Below are 20,355 nucleotides of genomic sequence, written 5' to 3' on the forward strand. Positions count from 1 at the left end.
TCAAGGATTCCATACTTTCTGAAGCCTTGGAGACTGTTGAGTGTGAGTGCCTAGAAGTATCGTTCTAGACCATCTTTAAACTTTAAACAAAACATATTCCCCGAAGTCTTCTTGCAACCCAACAGCAGTTTAATTTGGCTAATAAAGATTGTTCTTCGTGAGCACAGGGCCAGTTTAGGACTGATTGACTTCCAGATGATTCTGGAACCTTAGGAGAAATGAGTTTATGTTAGCAGAGAAGGAGTAACTAAGAAAATATACTAAATACCACTAAGTTGTGTTTGTAAAATTTATGGAATTGGTGTGTTCTGTGCATATTCTCAAAAATAAACTGACTTGTTAAAAGTTCGCACTTTTCGATTATTTACAGATTTTAATAGGGAAAGTGAACTCTGAATGACTAGCTCAAGATCCTGCAACTAAATATTGAAATACTCTGTTCTAAAACTCTGATCTTCTTGTTTATTTTTTAGGCTTTCCTTTTTATATTTTTAAACCCATTACATAGCTTTTTATTTTCTTGCTATAGGGACCAGTGTCCTGACACAGCAAATAAGTGTGAACTGTTACAACTGATGCACTGCTCCTGATGAGGGATGTCATGCTGGTCAAATCTTATGCAGATACTAAATTTAAGACACTGGCTTGCCCTTGAAGTCTTGGAACAAAAATAAACAAAAATACATAAATAGACTGGAAAGTGAAAATACTGCAAATCACAAGGTGGTGATGCTTTGGAGTTAATATAATTCTTTTTCTTTTAGTTACAGGTGGGAGTTAGCAGGAAAAACAGTATGCCATCTGGCATTTGCAGTAGGCAAGCTGTATTATATAGTATATAAAAATAATGTCAATTCATACACATTGAATTAAAAATATAAAGCATAAAAAATCATGTTTTGGATTAACAGCATTCTTATCGGTTAAATAATAATTGTGAATAATTCATGATATGCCAAATTTAGGGAGTTTTACTGAACTGATGAAAATGCAGCAGGCAAAGAACATGGCTAATCCAAATATTAAGCTCTTCTGTAACAAGCTTTGATCTTGGAAATCTGTCTAAAAAGATCCCTTAGTGGAAGCTTAGTCTCTCTCTAACCTGAAATAAATTGGCTTCAAACTGCTCTGACCTTGAAGCCTTTAACACAATTAGAAACTATATGCCAAGCATCAGGTGTACACCACAGAGACAATCCAGATGCGGGAAAATAAAGTCGGAGCTCCCTTCTAAAAGTCCCCTCAGATCAAGGTGGTGCTGCAGGCTGGGTGATAAAGTGTCTCGCTGGTGGGGAACCATTCAGGATATCTAGCTCACCAGGTTTTCAACTACCCAGTGAATTCATAAACAGATATGATGTTGTGAACTTTTGTCTTTGATAAAGAAGTCAGACAAGAGCCCCAGGTGCTGGTGTGACTCCCATCTACCTGGCTTGCTTACTTTAATGTGACTACATCAGCCCTATCCTCACCTCTTGGGGTCTCTGCCTCATTGCCATGAGCAGTTGAATAAAAGAAAGTGACTCACACAATGGGCAACTGCTGGCAAGCTGTCTTAGAGGAGAAAAGCCACAGATATCCTCCAGTGATAGTTTGCATCCCTTCCAGCCCCAGACTTTAAGAAGCCCTGTTGATCTGCTCCACATACTTATGCTTCTGATTGTTAGGGGTTTTGTTTGTTTGTTTTGTTTTCAGGTGGTGCTGGGTGGGAATTAAGGCATGGTTTTAATACAAAATTATCTGCCATTGAAAACAAATGTTAACCCCTTCCACTGGAGTGATGCTTCAAATGGTACCGGAACAGTAAAATAGGCATGGAGTGAGTGAGGGGTTGGTGGGGTATGATGTAATTATAAAGGCTGGCTCACCACAGTTTCAAGTGTGTTATTAATTCAAGGCCATGTGCCCTATTCCTCTTTACACAGATCAATTGATTTTTAAAGATGAAGATGAGACACAATTACTCCGACTGATAAAAATACACGTTTTATTTTCATCTATGTTGTTGTTAAGTGCCATTGGATCAATTCCAAACTCTATGCACAACAGAATGAAAACACTGCCTTGTCCGGTGCCATCCTCACAATTGTTCTTATGTTTGAAACCACAAGGACATGCAGGAGCTTACACCTGCCTGTCTGTCCCGATCCCTGTCACCCTCTCCCCTCCTGAGGGTTCTTTAGGCTCCACTCTGCCATGTTTCAGCCACATCTTTGATTGCAGCCTGATATTTTTCTCCATCATGGGACTTGTCCTTGTGGTCCTTCCTTCATTTTCTCATGTGACTCTTTACTATTATGAGAGCGACACATCGCAGGAGAAGCCTGCCACGCTTGTGACTGTGGGGTAAACAAGGTGGGTCATCTCTGGATAAAGAAACACCTTTTACTTGCCTGAGTCTTTGGTGGACGCGTAAAAAATGTGATATTGCTGGTTTATTCCTTTACATGCTATCTGTTGTTCCTCAACCAGCTTGTGAACTCCGGAGAAGAGGGGAAGTATATTGTTTTGTTTTGTTTCATTTACTGTGGCATCTTCCATGCACAGAACTATGATCGACACTTATGAATTTGGTTAATGGACAAATGTGTTTGAGTGATCTTAAATCAAGACATAAACACTTAACCAGAATGGCATTTTTGAAGTTATCAATGAGGCTCTGACTATGGTATATGGATTTGGATAAGGATGAACTGAAGAGAGATGAGGGCTATTTAGATTATTAAGTGAATTTTAAGAGATCCTGGGAGGTCTCTAATAACCCTTCTGTGTACTCCTGTCTGGAATGATGGGAGTGGAAATGAAGATGTACTGAACATCATTGTGTATCCGTCTCGTCTCTGTGCTCGCTGATTTCACAGGCTTCCTCTCACTTAATCCTTACATCAAAATGCAGGCCTCTGTAAAGGATATCACTTTCATCCTATAAATGAAGACGCTAAGACTCAAAGATGACTCTCCCCTAACAACAACATAGTTTTACCTAACATCTTGTTGCTAAGACTTACCACTTAGTTTCCTGGGGTTCTTTGATGCTCTGAGGCTCTGAATTTGGCAGAGAATGTAATCTTGTTATTACTAGATATTGCGATTCCCAGTTTTCTATCGGATAGTATGCCCTTTGCATAAACAGTTAACCGTTTCCTTTAGTCACATGTGCCTAATGCATATGCTGGCTACTGGCTTCAGCTCTCTCCTCTCCAGGCTCTTCTGGGTCGGTTGACAGAAGAATCTGTCACTCCCTCAGTTCCCTTGACAGACCGACTACGGCAGACTATCATGAATGACCCAGCACATTCTTTGGCAAACTACTTAGAAATGAGTATGCTCAGTTGACAGTGGTCCAAATAACAGCACTTATAGAAAAGGCTTCTAGATAGCTTTGGTGTTTATCAGATGCAGATCTGTTATCTTTCCACCCTGATTCCATGTTCTCCAATGTGAAGTCCTATTTCATTTCTCCTTCCCAGCTAGGATTTCTCTCTAGGTTCCTCTTCAAATGTCTGCATCTGCCTCTCTAATACATTTTAGTCAGAGTTAAAGGCTATAGTCTTATTTCAAACCACAACTCTACTTTTCTTTTGTGATCTTGCTGCTCCCCCTCCAATGGACACAAGACTTAGTCCCTATTCTTGCTTTGTTTCCATTGGCCTAGCTATCAATTCTGCATTCTTTGCTCTCATTGCTATCTTGCTCATTGAGAACCTAGTGCCTCCTGGCAGTGATTGCTGTCTGTTTGCCAAAGACTCATACTTGTTTCCTCTATTGGAACATCCCTGCTCAGAAATCACCATCAGGGGTTATATTTCCTGCCCTACCACCCAGTAACTCACTAGGGACAGGCGGTTAGATTCTATCTAATGGAATATGGATCGAATATCCTTTCCAACCTGACCCATCAAAACCTTTCCAACCTGGCGCGTTAACTTCCAGAGACTTGGTGATGTCAGACTGGTAAATTTTCACCAACGGTTTTGAAGCAGAAACTTCTCCTCCTAGTTAGCAAGACTTAAGATGGGCGAAGTGTTGTTGCCCAGTCTATTATATATATAGCCAGTGCGATTCTGAAGTTTAACTGATACAGTAGTTTTTGTTTTACTTCTTCCAAAAGGCAATATTCTTTGAACAGTTTAATCTGATGACTTTTGAATAAGCACTGCCCTACAGGTCCAGGGTCTTCTCTCATCAGGTTAGACTCCCAATCTCTACCCAGCCCTGAAAGACAACGAGGAGGCCATATTTTATCTTTCTTTACCTTTGAGCAAATTTCAGGTTACTTTAAACTTACCAATATTTCTTGTGTCCATTTAGAAGGCTATGTTATATTGAAAGCTACTCAAGATTGAACTTTTCAGAATAAGTAAATACATAGGAAACACAATACCTCCACTGCCACAGGTCTGTGAACACCTTGTCCACGCTGTCCACTCCGAAAGCTGACAGTTGACAACACATTCCACCAGGCAGTTCACGCTCATCCTCAGGGGCTTCTCCAAGTTACGCTGCAACGAGAAATCAAATGTGAGTTCACTAGACGAGATACTTATCTGTTGCATTGGTATATTATTAAGGGCCAGCCTGTTAGGACCTAATGAAAAATAGAACAACACATTCATCTGCTTGTAATGCAAAAGGTCTGATGAAATGGGCAGAAAGCTGTTTGTATACTTAAGTTTTTTTAAAAAAAGAAAAAGTAAGATGACAGAAAGAGCACGGAATAAGAAATAAATATGTAAAAATCGAGTATGGCATATGATTGTACTAGTCTATATTCCACCTTTTGAGAAACCCTGGAAGAAAAGATCAGAAACTTCCCACAGAGATAAAGTTGGCAAAGAGAAATAAAACCCACAGAACACTCAGCTGCTTAGCAATACACGCACACGCATAGCACGTAGTACGGGGATCAGCACTGACATCGAACTGGATACAGGATACAGGATAGGGCTGACCGTTAGCTAAAGAACAGGTCCCAACCCAATCGGCTCTGTCACAGGCAGCCCCTTTGTAAGACATAATATTTTTTGGACAAATAAACAAGCCCCAATTAAGGGCATGTAACTTCCTCTATCCCATAATCTCCTTAACAATGCTGGCTACCGTTTCTAATGATCCTTTTTATTTTGGTGGGGAAAGACCCTTGTTAACGCTGAAGTAATAACTGCTCGACATTTGAGGGGAAATTCTTTCTTATACGGAGTGATCAGGAACCCTGGTGGTGCAGGGATGAAGCGCACAGCTGCTAAGCTTCAGTCATAACCCACCATGGTGCCTTTGCAGAAAGACGGGGCAGGCTGCTTTTCCAAAGATGGCAGCCTTGAGATCCCTAAAATGGCAGCGCTACTCTCCCCTGCAGGGTCATATAAGCAGGGATCAATTAGACTACAACTGCGTGTGTGTCCAGGGTGGGGTGGAGAGGGGTTAGTTAGTATATGAATTGATGGTCATTGTAGGGACATTTTGCCCTTATTTATCGGAATAGAATCTACTGTTGCTAGGCAGCTCTGAGCGGGTTCCGACTCAAACCCAGCCCATGCACTGCAGAAAGAAATGGCTACGTCCTGAGCGGTTAGCACAATGGACATATTTAAGCCCTGGTTATAAGCACGGTGTCAATCCATTTCCTTGAGAGTCTTCCTCTTTTGACTATCTTTCTACTTTACCACATGATGTCCTTTTCTTAGGATTGGTCTCTCCTGATGAGATGTCCCAAATATGTCAACGCTAGTTGGTTACATGGGGGTGGCCTCCACATAGCTATGATACTAGAAACTAGGTCATTGGTGTTTCAAATACTAGCAGGGCTCACCGAGGTGAACAGGTTTCAGGAGAGCTTTCAGACTGAACATGGACTACAGAGAAGGGAAAGGCTACACACTTGTGAGGACTGAGCAACTGGAAGCCAGATGAAGAGCAGCAAAACGTTTCCAGATACTGAATGAAAAGTAGTCTGTCATTATTCATTTTATGAAATCTTAAACTCTAGAATAGATTTGTAATTCCTTTTTGATTTTGGATCTTTAAAAAAAATAGGAGCCACGTAACTCAGAAACCTTTCCAATTACTCATCCAACAGAGAAACAAGAGGCTATTTCAGCACTCAATTTGGGTACTTTGCACTTTGGGGCAGGGTGATCGTATTTAGAGAACTCAAAACTGAAATCTAACGAGACTGAAGAAGTGAATAAAATATGATTAAAAGCAAAAACAGCAAGGCATCTTCAGTGTATATGCAAAGACCCAAGTGCAGTAAGGGTTTTGATCAAAGGAGAGGTATGTACAAAATGCATGCATTTTCTGATGTTGTCTGAAAAGTCTGGGTGAAAGAACAATTCCATAAGACATTCATCTCAAGCAACAACTAATGATAAGGAATTCTGCTTTAAGACCTTCGGAAAATCTTGACATTGAACTCATGCTGCATGTTCTCAATGTCTGTCATTCACTCCTCACTGCCGTTGTGTCGATTCTGATTCACAGTGACCATGACACAGGACAACACTGTCCCGGGGGCTTCCGAGGCTATAACTCTTTACAGGAATAGAAAGCTTTTTCTTTCTCCCACGGAGAGGCTGGTGGTTTCAAACTACTGACCTTTCAGTTAGAAGCCAACCAGCCACTGCATGTGAACATTGAAATGAAGGATTAAATCATGATTTTTTTTACCAAGTGGGAAAAATGTACATGATCACAGTGAGATCCATGATCCTTTTAAAACCTATGAATAATCTGGTTAGATGAACATTTTTGGAACTATTTACCCTGGTACTATTTAAATGCTTGTTCCCCCAAGCCAAAGACCACTGAAACTCATAGAAACCTTACAGAACAAAGTAGAACTGTCCTATGGGCTTTCCAGACTGTAAATATCCCAAGAAGCAGACTACTACGTCTCTCTCCCACTGAGTTTAAACTGTCAATCTTTAGATTAGCATCTAAAATTTTTATCTACTGCACCACCCCAGCCAAGCCCATGGTCATCAAATTGCTTCTGACTCATAGAGACCCTATAGGGTTTCAGAGATGGTAAATCTTTACAGAAGCAGATAACCTCACATTTCTCCTTCTGAGAGGCTGGTGGATTTGACCTGATGACCTTGAAACTGGCAGTCCAGTGCTTACCTGACAGCGCACTAGAGCTTACGTTATTTAGAAGACAGACAAATGGATTTCCTATCCCAACACCACCCCGCATTGCTGATTCTGACGGGTGATGACCCCATGTGTGTCAGAGTAGAACTGGACTCCAGATTTTCAAAAGCGGATTTGTTTTGGAAGCAGATTGCCAAGATGCCTTTGGGTGGATTCAAACCTCCAAACTTTTGGTTATCCTGGAAACACATTAGCCATTTGCACTAACCCAGGACTTTGATTTCCCATGAAAGAATAGACTTGATCTTCTTTTGTATTCAAAGAGAAGATGAAAAAGGTAGCCCAAGCCTGAGATTTTCACTTACTTGGAGTTGTGGATTTCTGAACCCCCTCACCCCCACACCCAGAAAGAGACCACTTATTAGGGGGCAGCAATAAGATGCTATGATAAATCACTGACTCTTGATAGACCACATTTGGCCATGCATGTCCTGATTTCAGAATCCCTCCAAATGAGGCATCCCCTTTCATACTGTCTTGCTAGAGAGGGGGGTTCAGGGTTATGGATGCACCATTGGTAGACAGGGCATGTTGTAAGCATATTTAACAAGAGTTGGTCAGAATAGATGTTTTAATGAAGTTTATCGCAGTTTATCATGAGGCCACCTTTATTATTGGTAAACTTGTCCTCTCAGTGCTTTTCACTGCTATGTTAGGAAGAATAAACCTACCTCTTGAAAACATACCCATATTAAGTGCTTTCTCAAAGTCGAAGCATGCTTCCCCAGGAGAAAAGGGGGAAATAGACTTATGAAAATTCAGAACTTGAATCTCAGTGGGAATGTCTTTCATTTAGATTGAAAAAATATATACAACTGTGCTGCTGAGGAAAGCCCTGGGCAAGAGGGATTGTCCCAGTGGCTGCCACCATGGGTTCATACATAGGGACAGTCATGAAGATGGCTCCGATGGCCAGGACCGAGCATGTTTTACTCCATTGTCTGCAGGGTCCCTGTCAGTCAGAACGGATTTGATGTCACCCAACAATTTACCTAACCCTCACTTGCCACGGAAATTCGGAGAGTTTTCTAACAGCAAGTGGCAGTATTCATTATGTATTCAAGGGACACAGTTAATAATATATGTAAATTATCCACTTGTCCAATACCAAGAGGCGTATCTGAATATTAAAGTTCCTTGCTCCTAATAGTTTGCTACAGATGATTACAACTAGGTAGGTTCTTGAGAGTAACCAAAATAGAACATTTTAATGAACTCAATATCCTCAACACCAAGTGACCTTTCTTCCATTAAGTTCAAATTTACTGTGCTGTAAGAGCCCTTTTATTCTAGTTAACCCTTAGCTAAAATAAAAAAGATATCAGTCTTTGTGATCTATCGCAAATTTCATGCAAATAGAAAAACAACGTTAGGTGGAACAAAGAATCGGGCAGTACATATAAATATGAACACGTACCTGCTCACAGTGGTCCATGCTGACTGGCCTGCCATCACTGCGCACACAGCTCAGAAGGCGGGTCCGGACGCCTTGCCCACAAGTAGCATTTTCACTCAGCCGGCATGTGCTCCACTCTGCGGTCACAGGAGCACCCACACTGAGTTTCAAAGCCATGACCATGTGAGCAAAATACAACAAACCCTTGAAAACGTGCATCGTGGAAAAGTACGATGTGTACATAATCCTAAATCTGCTTCCAGGTGGGTTGGAAAGAGCATCATGCAATTGTGTTGTCGCAAAAATTAAAAATTATGATAAAAATAAGTAAAAGTCAGTGACTGGAGGTAAAAACAAACCAACAAACCAAAGCAAATATGTTGCTAGAAGCCATACCAGAGATGGCTGAGGCAGGAAAGGAAAGACAGTAATTGGTATAACAAAGAAAAACAATTTGGAAGCAACTGTTCGTTGGGGAAATAATTGAGAGAGAAAACAATACATAAACATTGAGAGTTTGTGATGTAAACATGAAAATGTGTTCCAAGAATAAATCCAAACATCTAAGGCATTTGGTATATTGGGTACAGTGAAGTCCCCACCCCCACCCCAACCCCCACCCCACAAATAACCTGGAAGGAAAAGACTCACAGAACTATATAAACTGCTATAGAACATTTTTTTAATTTCCAACTAATTCTATCACAAAAGAAGGCTTATGGATTAGGCTAGCAGCATTAGAAACTAGATAAATAACTGCTGGTTAGAATAAAACCTACAGTAATTTAGTTGGTTGGATTCTTTAAAACAGTGGTTCTCAACCTTCCTAATGCCACGAACCTTTAATAAAGCTCCTCATGTTGTGATGACCCCCCAACCATAAAATTATTTTCGTTGCTACTTTATAATTGTAATTTTGCTACCGTTATGAATTGGGCGACCCCTGTGAAAGGGTCATTCAATGCCCAAAGGGGTCGTGACTCACAGGTTGCGAACTGCTGCTTTATAAAAAACATAGCTGTATCATTGCTATGGGTACAAAGGAAGGCCCCTGATCATCTATGAAATAAAACATCTTTAAAATGTCTCTCATATTTGATAGGTGATGTATGAATTTAATAGGAACAGTAAACCCATTTTAGACTCATATCTCATGATACACATTTCCAGTAAAGCAATTTTCCATTTATTTCTGGAAAATTACCATTCAAACCAAGTATCTGAAACTCCTTTATCTAAAGAAAAGGACAAATAGCCGTGGTCATCAGAATGCCCCTAGAATTCAGTATGTGGCATTCTACATAGAATCTCAGGAGTGCCTGTATGGCAGTAGGGAGCATTTTTCTATTTTAAGAAAAAATTATTATTTGATTTCTACAGGTAGGTGGAATTGTGGCCACCAGTCTGAAATTGAATGCTGAGACTCAACATGGCTCTACATATTGTGGCATCTGTGCTTATCTACTACGGCAGGGATTGGCAGGTAGCGGATCCATGTAACTAAGGTCTTTTTGTATTAGGCTCAGAAGAATCTGAGCGGTGACAACTAGGATGTTGTGATCTCCACTGTCTAGAAAAATGTTTCCATCTAGTCAGGCCCAGCCTTCATCCTTACTGAAGTCCATAGAGCAAGTACATTGTAAACTTGACTTTCTTAAAATAATTTAAAAAGCATTGAAAGAGTTAAATGATTACTGAACTATTCAGAGAAAAAACTATTACTTACTGTCATGGATTGACCTGTGTACCTCCAAATTTACATCACTTTGGCTAGGCCAAGAGGTTCGCTGTTTGGCAATTGTGGAAGGTGTAATTTGGCAGTTACATAATGGTCCTCGTGATATGATTTGGTGGGATAACCCAGTGGGTTGTAAATGGATTAAGAGTGGGATACAACAACTTTAATCTTGTCACAGCCCTGATGCCATATAAAGGGAATTTCTATGGCACATAACCTGCAAATCTTGCCTTTTACAAGAGATCAAGGGAGAGAAGTGAGCAGAGAGAGAAAGACCTATTACCCCCCATTCAAAAAGTAGAGCTAAGGGTGGGACACATTATGCTGGGAACCTCCTAAATCCAGAAGACTGATGTCAAGATACATGGAAACACTTAAAGAATGTTGGGCTTATGGGTGCTTACAGGTTCTCTGGCTAAACTGTGAGCCAACAGAGCAAGCAAGCCTACTCTTAAAGTTAGTGCCATAAATTCAGGCTTCTAGCCTTCTAAGAAAGGAAAGAATACAATTTATTTTGGTGTCAGCCATCTTCTCTGCTAAAGAAAATGACAAGGTCCTGGAGGGTCACTGTACCTGTGAGGTTGTACCGGAACTGGAAGCAGTTCTCATTAAGAAGGCAGGGCCTCACTTGCGAGTCCTCAGGGCAGGTCCTCGAACTCAGAGCGGGTCTCAGGAGACGCCGGGTTCTTCTCTGCATTGTGTGAGGGTCACATGACTGCAAACATCACAGGATGAGAAAAGTTAGTAAAGTTAGTGGTTAGGTGATCAGAAGGCACATATATAATAACCACAGGTAAGAGACTATTAGAAAATATAACTGTTCCGTGAATCATTGTAAACCCAATATATAGTTCACTTCTTTGTTTTCCTCCCACCTGAAAACTCTTTCTCATTCTGTAGTATGGTGAAGCCCATGTGCTTGTCTCCCATGCACAGTGAGGTACACGAACACTACTCTCACTAATTAAATCTGTAATCTCAAATAGCCACATTGTAATGATCAAGGTGCTGTGAATGTTTACATGAATGAAAAAAATGAAGGCGACTTCCTCTGCGCCTCCAGATAACTTCGCACAGTAGAAACAACCACATAGAACACTGCAATGAGAACATTCTTTGTAAAATCCCAGGACAGGCAGGTAGAGAGAGAGAATTCTAAAACCAATATGGTCTGGTGTATAAAGAAAGTTCTGGTATATAAAACCAATATACCAGAACTTTCTTCTTATCTGAGAAGCCCTCTGAATCCCAGGGATGAGTCCCTCTACACGTTGCCCTTTTGGAAAAATAAGTGCATTAATATGAACACAAGCAATCTCCAAATGTCACTACACTCGTGGATCCACATATCACCTTACAGCCTCAGCTCCCTCAATGTTCTGAGCCAGGTAAACCTGTCAGTAAAATCTAATCCAACATCCCTTTACCCAGTGGGCCATGATCCCCCCCGCCTTCTGCAACGATCGCTCTAGGATGCACGCTAAACTCTGCCCTTTCAATTCTTCAGAATACTAAGACTTCTTCCACAGTCTTAATTTTAACAATATCAAATGCCACACATCCTTTTTTGGTGAACCTTTCTCTCATGCTTAGGAATCTGTCAAGGAATGTAAATATACATATACATATACACATGCAACCATACATATGGATATACACCTGTGCGTATATGCCCCCATCTTTCCTTCCACTGCCATTCTCTTTTATCACATCCATACTTCCTTTCTTCATAAACTCTTTGAAATAAGGATGGCTCATGATTCATTCTACCAAGATCACTCACTGAAAATCTTAGTATTCCTCACAGCTGTTCAATAAATGCCATTGAATCATGAAACCCAATCCCAGACAGAAATCCAAAGAGGCACAGCACCTGTGAATTAAGATGGTTAAATCACAACGTTGTTGGGTTTCCAGGTGTCATGGATCGGTTCCGATGCAGTGACCCTCGCAGCAGAACCAAACACTGCTCTGTCCCTCACCACCCTCACAATCATGTGGGAGCCTCTGGTGTAGCAACCGTGGCAATTCACCTCCTTGAGGGTCTTCCTCTCTCACTACTTTTCTGCTTCATCAAGTGTGATGTCCTTTTCCAGCGACTGGTCTCTCCTCAGAAAACATCCCAAGGATGTGGATGAAGTCTTGCCAACTCCACTTTCACAGCACGTGCTGGCTGTGTGTCCTCCAGGCCAGATCTGTTTGTTCTTCGGACAGCCAATGGTCATTTCAGTATTCTTTGATTATACTGCAATTGAGACGCCCAGATTCTTCTTTGGTCTTCCTCATTCATTGCGCAGCTTTTACATGCATATGGGCAGGCTGGAATTACCACAGCTTGGATCAGGTGCACTACAGTCCTTAAAGTGGCATCCTTGCTCTTAATACTCTATGGAGGTTTTGTGCAGCAAATTGGTTCACTGCCAAATATCATTTGATTTCTTGGCTGTGGCTTCCATGAGCATTGATTGTCCATTCAAGCAAAGTGAATAGACACACTTTTCTGTGTTTATCATGATGCTGGTCAGTTGATTCAGTTGTGAGGATTTTGATTTTCTTCATATTGAGTTGGAATCCTTACTGATTCCAAGATTGTGGTCTTTGATCTTCATCAGCAAGTGTTTTGATTTCTCCTCACTTTCAGAAAGCAAAGTTTCCTCATGTACAAATGAAAGGTTGTTAATAAACCTTCTCCCACTCCTCGGGCTTCATTTTTCTTCATATAGTCCAGCTTTTCATATTATTTGCTCAACAGACAGATTGAATACATATGGTGAGAGGAGACAAGTGAAAAATGCACATCTTTCCTGATTTTATAGCATGCAGTATTCCCTTGCTCTGTTCTAATGATTGTCTCTTGTTCTATGTACAGACTCTGAGCACAATGAAGCCTTTGGGAATTCTCCATCCTCTTAATGCTCTACATAGTTCGTTACTGGTCACGCAGTAGAATGCCTTTGCAAAGTCAATAAAGGTCAAGATCCAGCAATGAGATCAATGTCAGCAATGATATCCCTTATACCACGTCCTCTTCTGAATTTAGCTTGAATTTCTGGCACTTTCCTGTCCAAATATTACTACAACCATTTTTTAATTCCCTTTAGCAAAATTTTACTTACATGTGATATTAACAATATTGCTACGTAATATCTGCATTTTGTTAGATCACCTTTTTTTTTTTTGAACTGGGTATAAATTTGGATCTTTTACAATCAAGTCTGGTAGTTGTCTTCCAAATTTCTTAGCATAGAAGAGTAAGTGCTTCCATGTTTCATCAGCTTGATAAAACATTTCGATTGGTAGTCACCAATTCCTGGAGCCTTGCTGATAATGCCTTCAGTGTAGCTTGAACTTCATTCAATATCATTGGTTCTTGATCATATGCTACCTCCTGCAATAGTTAACGGTCAACCAGCTCTTTTTAGCAGTGACATTGTGTATTCCTTCCATCTTTTTTTATGCTTCCGGTATCATTTAATATTCTGCCACAGAATCCTTCAATATTGCAACATGAGTCTTTTATGCTTCCTTCAGTCCTTTCAGCTTGAGATACACTGTGGTCTTCCTCTTTGGCTTTCCGATTCCAGGTCTTTGCTTACTTCCTTATAATACTTGGTTTTCATGAGCTGCCCTTTGAAATTTCCCATTCAGCCCTTTTACTTCATCCTGTCTTCCACATTGCCACTAGTATATTCTAAATGCTTTATTCATTTCTTACATCCCATCTTCCTTTTCAGAAATTCCAGCGATACACAACTTGTACATAGAATCTTGGCTGTTGATGAGCGAAAGGATATTGTGGGATTTCCCTGATATAGGCAGAAGCAAGGGCCACTTTTCTTCCCTAATTTGAAGTTTGTAGCCAGTTCAAATACATTTACTATCCATGTGACTTGGATAAACAACCTGTCAAGACTTGTAAGGTAACTTTATATTTAAATTGTATTGAATTGTCCCTAAATAATCAAGGAGGCACTAAAACCAGGCAATGATTCTTAATGATCTGCAAATGAATCTCATACTAAATGCTTACCAATAACTCATTATAATTCCCACAATGGATTTGATTGTGCTCACAAGGAGGAATACGGGCTTAAAATATTTATCAATAAATGAAAAGGAAGGCATCTTGGTAGATACTCCAGGTTTGTTCTCTGTGTATTTCTATCTTATGAAATAGCAATAAATATGACCAAATGAATGTGTGCATGAACCGTGAGCCTTCTTTGACCAGGTCACCAAATAAAACAAGAGCGAACTCCCCACTGCACCCCCCTCACACAGACAGGTGGAATTATCATGTCATTTTGAGCTTTAGTTTCTCATCTAAACACAGGTGGAAAAATTTGATGAGATTGAATGTTTTTTTCTCTATCAGATATCAGTTTGTTTGTCTCTAGTAGCTCCTGGGTGGGGCACTTGATTAACACACTGAGTATTAATTGTACGTTTGAAGGTTTCAGTCCAGGCATTTCTTTGGGGCACTTCAGGTTCAGGCTGGACTGAAAAACTCCATCATTAGAAATCCTGTGGTATTCTACACTGACCCACATGGGCCTTTTGAGTCATAATCAACTTAAAGGCAACTGGTGGTTTTTATTACTTGACTCTAAAGGTGCTGGATTTGGTTTTAAATTCCCTTGCGCTTAGCCCACTGCTCATACCAAACTGGCTCTGATAGTCACTGAAGTTCAGCACTCCCTAGGTTATGTTGCCTTTACAGACAACTGCTACTTGTCCTTTAAAACAGTTCTGTCATAGTCAACGCCATGAAACAGGACTAGACCAGGGATTACAGTTTGGCAGATTTGGAACAATGGCAGTGTGAGGAAAACAAGAGGAAACCCTGGAATGGGAGACTCAGAAGTGTTATAATCTGCCCTCCTAGGAGACTGATGTGTGATCCTGGATGGTGGTCAGGATGGTAAGAGAGTAACACATATTGAAAACGGTCCAGTCGGCGGCCATCTTTGAACAGGGCCGTGCCCTTGCTCCTCTGAAAACCAAGGGATCTGGTTGCTCTGCAATCGATATGCGATGCAGTGCCCTCTTCTGTCGGACAGAAATTAAGTTTCTTGCAAGGTTATCTTTGCAGTTCAGTGTCACTTTCATTTTTAAATCTCTTTCAGTGACACTTCCTGGACAATAACTGAGCCAGATTGAAGCCCTGGCAAAGTCTTGAAGACTCAGCTAGCTGTGGGTCTCATTCATAACCTGGGACGACTACCAGTATTGACAGCCAGTACTGTCACTTTTGGCCTGTAGGCAAGGAAGACGGTAGCATAATAGATGACTGAAATCCATAACAGTAGTCCAATTAATCTTAGACAATGTTTTCTTGCTCCAAGGTATAAAAATGATTCTAGCACTGCAAACAAGTAGTCAATGGGTTAGTGTTTCTCTTTCTTTCTTTCTACTAACTATTTAAACAGAGTTCAGAAAATGATGGAATGACCATAAGGCAGATAATGGGAGATGGGATTAAAAAAAAAAAAAGCCAAAGGAGACTTTTATGTGCATAATTAATTCATTTGATCAAGACTCCTCACATACAAGCTTGGGTCTCCTGTTCCCTAGGCACTTATGTCAAGCCACATTATGAACGTCCTAAATAAAGAAACGAGACAGTGCTGTATGGACAACTAAACCCAAGTCAATTTTAGATCAGTTTCATTACAAATATCATGGTGACACAGCTAATGTTTATTTGCTAGGAAGGAAAGAACTATCCAATAAAAGCTAGTTAGTCTCTGGTACGTAAGCCTCTTATTTGGCTGGGTTTTCTAATTGATCGCCTTTGAAAACCAACCCTTAACTTTACCTTCAATCCTTCATCGTGACCAGGTGCCGTCATGCCTTTACACTTTCTAGGAGCAAGGCCTTAACCCATTTGCCTGATCGGAAAATTGGTATTCATTTCTCCAAATGAAATGAGATGTTCCTTCAATGAGCCTCCCCTAGCTTTCTCTGACCCATAATAAATGGAATCGCCCTCATCTTACATGTATTTCCACTGCAATTGCACATGTATTGGTGTGTGTGAATTCCTTCCTGTGGCCTATTCAAAGTGAGTCCATCTTGTAATTTTCTTGCACATTCAGACTTTCGGGCTGTGTCTGGTATATAAATCTGTGTCTGGTAATAAATCTTTGTTCTGTAGAATGATCATATTCCTGGTGGGCCCTAAGATTGAATTTTGGTAAGCTTCCATTAGGAGACAAATGGTCCATCCTGGATTCTGGCCTTACAGCCTAAATGTAAGTGCTTTCCATAAGTCTGTATGAAAATTAATCTTTTACCTACTTTTCATGCTTTTCCTATAAAATGTAGGAGGGATTTTCCAAGTATAAAAGAATCTATCATTACATTAATAAACTAGTGAACAAATAATTTGTTAATGTGCATACATGAAATATAACAGGCATATTAAATATGAAGTTTTAAGTAACTTCAAACAAGGAAGTACAATTTGATTTTCCCCCCATTTACATACAACTCAATATAAGCCTGGCATTTTTTAGGTCCTTGTGAATGTAAGTCCCTTGGCAAATTTCTTGTTTTGAGAAGAGCATGCGTCTAAAGTCTGGCCCTGTCAGCTCCATCAGATACGGAACCTGAACGCGAGATTTTGTTACGGAATTTGTCTGATAATCTGAGAGGCTCTTATCCTCACATGGCCGATTAGGTGTATTTACTGCTGTTTCTCAATATCTTTCAAGAGGAAAAGTGGATACATATTCGCTAAGGTTTAGTTTTTTTGTTTGGAAAAATTAGGTAAAGCCACTTCAGAAAAAGCCACTGCAATGGTATGCAACGCTATTTTAAACAAAATTAAACCCTGATCTGCACAGGTTGACACATGTGATAACATGCAAGCAGAAATATCTGGGCTGGCAGAATTGTTACTCAGGCCTCACAATTTTTTTTAATTCTCTCAGGAATTCTTGGGTGATGTCAGAAATTACATAAAGTACAGTAAAAAATATATTTATAGATAATATTCTCCGTAAAATTGTGACAAGTTATCCTCCTAACCCCTAAAATATGAGCCGGTGGGGACTGACGACTGAAACGACCGAAGCTGTGGGACCAGGGTGTTATCAGTCTCTGACAGGAGGGAGCAGGGTGGATATGGGGCACCTGACAGATGCACAAAGACCAAAATGGAGAGTCAGAACTGAAACCTGGGGGATCTACATGCTGTTGGAGACTCAGCAGAAATATGAACTGGTTTAAAAGAAAAAGCCATACAAAAACACTAAACGGTTTACATTTGTATGCAATGAGATGTGCCTTCGTGGAGAGCCACTCCCCTAGCCCTTATCTTTTTCTACAAGAAAATGCTATTCCAGAAGCAAAAAATGGTTCTTTTTATATATTATGTATAAAGAAAAAAAAAGCGCCAAGGAGTTTGCATCCAGACAAGCTGATTTTAATCTACAAAGACCATAGACTATGAATGATATGAAAGAACTCAAGGAATATTGTTTCCACAAACCTTTCCCAGGAATTTACTGGAAACAACCAATGTGAGAAAAATTCTAAAGGAGCATCAGGGTAAGGCTGGGCTCAGGTGTCTTTACATGTAGTATTTACGTAAGGGCCCTGAGTTCTGAAAATGTAGTGAACATACAAGTGCAAAGAATAAGTAGGGTTATGTAAAAAATACCAAGTTTACTACATGTCCATGTTGGTAGTCATGTTGGTATTGCTATTTTTGTGTGATGTGACATAGAGTATATGTATTATTATGATATGCTTCGTTTCTATTATCTCCACTCTCCTGTATACACAAGATTCTTAGTATTAATTTAAAATGAAGAAATATAGGTGCATGATAGAACTTAAATGGATTCCTATATCTCTGAATTTGAATTTTACACATCAGGATGAGCTCATGCATTAATTTCATCTTTAAAAAAAAGGAAATAATAACACAGATTCTAAGATTTGCCTACTTAAGTGGACTAGGAACAATGGAACACAAAGTATCAGTGAATATGCCAAGAGCTCCCGTGGCACTGATGAACTTTCTCCCGTAAGAGAAAGGACTTTTACAACAACAGCTAATTCAAAGTCTGGTGAAGGAGAGGTAGATGCTGAATTAATACAGGGTGCCACACCATATAGCAAGAAAGCTCACCAAGATCACCAGAGACTTTATTACAACATTTGGACAGTACATTTGAAAGTTACCATCAGGCCAATCAATCTTCATAGATGGTAAATGAGAAGGACTGAAAAGATCTCAAGTTTGTTTAAAGTCATGAGTTCATGAAGATAACACGAGTCATACTTGGTGAGAGGTGCTAGGGAACCAACAGCTTAGTTTGAAAATTGGAAAATATTTGTCCTGATTTTTGTAAACAAAATTGATTACTGGATAATTAAATAGTAGCTGAGGCCAAGTGTTTCTTTGTAGGTGCAATCCCACAAATAAATGATGAAGGAATAATAATCAAAATGTTGTCATTTTATATTTCCTTAAGAATAAAGGGGTCAGGCATAGCCCATCAATATTAATAAACTCACATAAAGGGACCAACGGGCATCATGTGTCTTCTAATGAGCAACATGTCTTTTATGATGGGATCTTGCCCATGTAATCAAACTGGAATCTGATTAAGCCTCGGTTGCATAATGGGTTACAGGTGGGGCTGCTCACTGCAGGGTCAGGAGCTCAAACACCCCAACTGTTCTGCAAGGGAAAAGTGAGGCTGCCTGCTGCCATAAGGCCTTGGAAACCCTCTGGAGCAGTCTTGCCCTGTCCTGTGGTGTTGCTACTTGAGTTTGGTTTGGTTTATCCAACTCCCAATTTACAGGAAACACACAAGACATGATAATATGCTAAAGACTGCTAGGCAATTCCCCTATGAAAGAATCGGAAAGTCTAGAGGACACATGGCCTGCTTTCTTCACCAATCAGCTATTAAGAAGGGGAGAATGAAACGAGAGAGATGAGACAAGAACCATGATTAAAAGAGCTTTGTACCACCGCCACTAATTGCTGCCGACTCAATGGTGACTCATGGCGACTTCATGGGCACCTGAGTCCAACTGTGTTACATAGTCTTTTCAATGGCTACGTCTTCAGTAGAAGGAGACTGTCAGATCTCTCTTCTGAAACACCCCAATGAACTCAAATCCCTAACCTTCTGAGAAGCAGCTGAACAAGTGTACCATTTGTATCACTGAAGGCTATGAAAGAAACTCAATGACATATGAAAACAGACAGAGCTAGACTGTAATGTTGGGTGCCCTTGGGCAACAAATCTCCATGGAAAAGTAAGAAGCCGGTTATCATACAAGTCAGGAGAGAGATTGCTTTTGAGGGAAATGGGAAGTTACAATGCGAAGGACCGTGTGAAATACTTAGAGGACGCTGCATCCTGATCTGGATAGGTGTTGCTAGAGTGTTTGCCTGATAATGATGAAAACTGTGTCCTTTTTGTATTTGGTTTTCTGCATCTGTTATCTAATGGAGTTTTATTCTTAAGTTACAAACAAAACAAAACTCTCTTATCATCATTTAGGCTTGTTTTCATATGGGATTTCATGGTCTCCTGACAGCAGTCCTTTTCCAAGTGCATTGCTTCCCCCCCCGCCCCCAAAATGTTAATAGCTGCCAAGCGATTAAAACAAGGCTTTCATAGTCCACCGTATTTACAACAGAACTTCACTATTTGGGACAGAGTCTACTATTAGTCATCACAGTTTAGTGGTTTCTCACAGGCTGGACTGAAAGTTTCAGTCCACTGGGCAGTTAGGTGTAAACCTGTAACTGATAAAAGTACAAAGAAGATGTGCACTACATCCATTCCTGGCCCCAAATCCACTCTTCAATGCTCTCTGTCCTTTCCAGTGAGCTGGAAACAAGTGACTGCGAAAGTTGAGCATAGAGAATAGCAGACCTGACACAGATTGGAGACAGTGAATAAGCTGGAAACGAAGAAGACCAGTTGTTTAAAATGAAGCCTGTCTGCACAGGTCAATTAGTTCAAAAACAACCTTCACTGCACATCATGCCTACACTCTCATGGGTAAGAAACCTGTAAGTTCCCTGGCTGTTTCC

General features: G+C 40.3%; 1 protein-coding gene across 1 annotated transcript in view; it reads right to left on the reverse strand.

Annotated features, from left to right (window-relative positions):
* Positions 1 to 20,355, reverse strand: part of THSD7B (thrombospondin type 1 domain containing 7B) — a 936,033-nt gene that overhangs the window by 39,740 nt on the left and 875,938 nt on the right. Inside the window, exons 17-19 of the mRNA XM_045298904.1 lie at positions 10,860 to 11,001; positions 8,570 to 8,685; positions 4,385 to 4,502 (exon numbers count right to left, since the gene is read on the reverse strand). Coding sequence (XP_045154839.1) covers positions 4,385 to 4,502; positions 8,570 to 8,685; positions 10,860 to 11,001 — 376 coding nt within the window. The remainder of the gene's footprint in view (positions 1 to 4,384; positions 4,503 to 8,569; positions 8,686 to 10,859; positions 11,002 to 20,355) is intronic.

The sequence above is a fragment of the Echinops telfairi genome, unplaced genomic scaffold, assembly GCF_000313985.2.
Source record: "Echinops telfairi isolate 266 unplaced genomic scaffold, ASM31398v2 ScPeMD7_4;HRSCAF=17, whole genome shotgun sequence".
NCBI lineage: Eukaryota > Metazoa > Chordata > Mammalia > Afrosoricida > Tenrecidae > Echinops > Echinops telfairi.